The sequence below is a fragment of the Populus euphratica genome, unplaced genomic scaffold, assembly GCF_000495115.2.
Source record: "Populus euphratica unplaced genomic scaffold, PopEup_1.0 scaffold54.1, whole genome shotgun sequence".
Lineage (NCBI taxonomy): Eukaryota > Viridiplantae > Streptophyta > Magnoliopsida > Malpighiales > Salicaceae > Populus > Populus euphratica.
Window position 1 is genome coordinate 501,364 of NW_011499910.1, and position 1,985 is coordinate 503,348.

Sequence of the window (1,985 nt, forward strand, 5' to 3'; positions counted from 1 at the left end):
TGGATTTAGATTTATGTGGTTTTGCATAGTATATTTATTATCTTTGTTTGTTATGGCTTTTTCTTTTTAAATAAAGACATTATTATTGTTTTTTAGTTGGATAAAGAAGATTGATATCGATTTTCTTCCATTAAATAAAAGACATTATCATCATTTCCATACTTTATTTAGTATCAATAAAGATACTATTTTTCCTTCAAAAAAATATCCCGGTAATTTTATCCATTTGCGAATGCAATAACGTGTGTATGTGTGTGTCTACACACACATAAAAGTTATCTCATTAAATCATTAAATTCAAAATTTAAATAGAAAAACAAAATTCCATGCTAAACTCACAATAATATTAATAGCAAGAAATTAACATTGTCATTATTCTTTTGTGACAAAATAACAATCCAAACGGAGTTGCGTGAATCACAAGCAGCAGGACAACGCATGTGAAAATATTAACGGCACGTCTGACAATACAATGCCATCAATGGTGGTGTTGTGGCGGCGGCGGCGGCGGCGGAGATATACGGCGGCCGTAATGATTTTTTGTGTTGGGTTTCGGAGAAGACAGGTTCGGCTTCCCAACTCTTCTAGATTCTGGCTTCACCTTCACTTCAGCAGTTAAATGCTCAGTGGAAACTATTTTAACAGTGCCCGACTCACGATCACTGCTGTCAAGAGCAAGCATGATGTTGATGCCTGTGCTTGGATGATATATTTGCCACATCGATCACAGCAAGAATTATAATTATAAGCTAAAAGAAAAGGAAAAAGAAGAAGGAGAAGAGATTGTTGATGGTTACATGAGTTTAAATTTTCATACCTCTCATCTTTCCCTGTGGGTATGCTGCCTTCAGTTTATGAGGAAACCTCCAGCGGGTATGCTCAGCCGTGTCAGAGGCCTGAACCATACAGATAGGGGGAGGAGTTAGTATTATTAGTCCATGAAGCAACATGAACACGATCGAGTTTGAAATTTTACTCATTTGGGAATCTATGTAGAGATGTTATGTGTATGTGAAGTGCTATATTTTTTTATGCTTTCCTGGTATGTGGACTAATTATGCATCAAATAGCTAGGGAGGAACCTAAGTTTCGTAGCTGAAGTAAACCGTGTTTTGGTAGTTGATGGCTGCAAAATATCAACCTTGCCGGCGACACACACGGCACGAAGTTTCCTACAAAAGATGATTGAAGTTTTGGTCCTCCAACTTTCCAATTTTCAACTTTTTTGGTTTCCATATTTTCTCCAAATGGGGAATTCATTTTCTTTGGCGATGATGAGAAGTATTATTCTTTTTTTCTTCATCTCTTGGAAACAAAAATCCTAATCCATAATAAAGAAAAACTTATTGGTATAAGAAAGAATAATTATATGAAAAACAATATATCAACTTAAAAAATAAAATTCTCGCTCTAGTAAATTAGAAAACCCTGTTGTCCATCTAAAACTTCTGTGCTTCTTTGATAATAAAATGAATTTTGTTGACCATTTTTTCATAATATAATCAAATATAAAAAGCTCAAGAAAGTGCCTTACTGGGAAAAAAAATGATTTCCATCAAACAAGACCTAAGTAATTGAAGGCATAGGATCAATTTATTTTTTATGTTTATTTTATAGCTTTGTCTTGCTAAGATTATAGAAAATTAATCATTATTTTTATTTATTTTTTGGTTTTCGAGAAACATATATTTCAAATTATATTACTCTTATTATTTAAAATTTATTCTTTTTTATTATAATTTCTTGTGAAAAAAATCCTATTTAATGAATATCTATGTGACATTAGAATAATTTTAAATATATTTTCATAAAAAAGTTAAGAACATGTTTAAAATAATTTGTCCCAAATTTTTTAAAATTAAATAATTGATTTAAAAAACAATTGCCTAATAATTAAAAGAAAAGGTAAATAGGAAAAGCAAAATGTGTTTGGTCGGACCAAACATGAATGGCCTAGAAAAAAAAATAATAACAGAAAAAAGTAA

The 1,985-nt window shown here is 31.2% G+C and overlaps 1 protein-coding gene across 1 annotated transcript; it reads right to left on the reverse strand.

Annotated features, from left to right (window-relative positions):
• Positions 1 to 322: 322 nt before the first annotated feature.
• Positions 323 to 1,110, reverse strand: LOC105133848 (uncharacterized). Its single transcript, XM_011037979.1, has 2 exons — positions 818 to 1,110; positions 323 to 693 (listed from the first exon to the last, which is right to left on the reverse strand). Exons 1-2 carry the CDS (start codon positions 978 to 980, stop codon positions 479 to 481), a joined length of 378 nt encoding a protein of 125 aa, XP_011036281.1. The 5' UTR covers positions 981 to 1,110; the 3' UTR covers positions 323 to 478.
• Between the last annotated feature and the right edge of the window lie 875 nt (positions 1,111 to 1,985).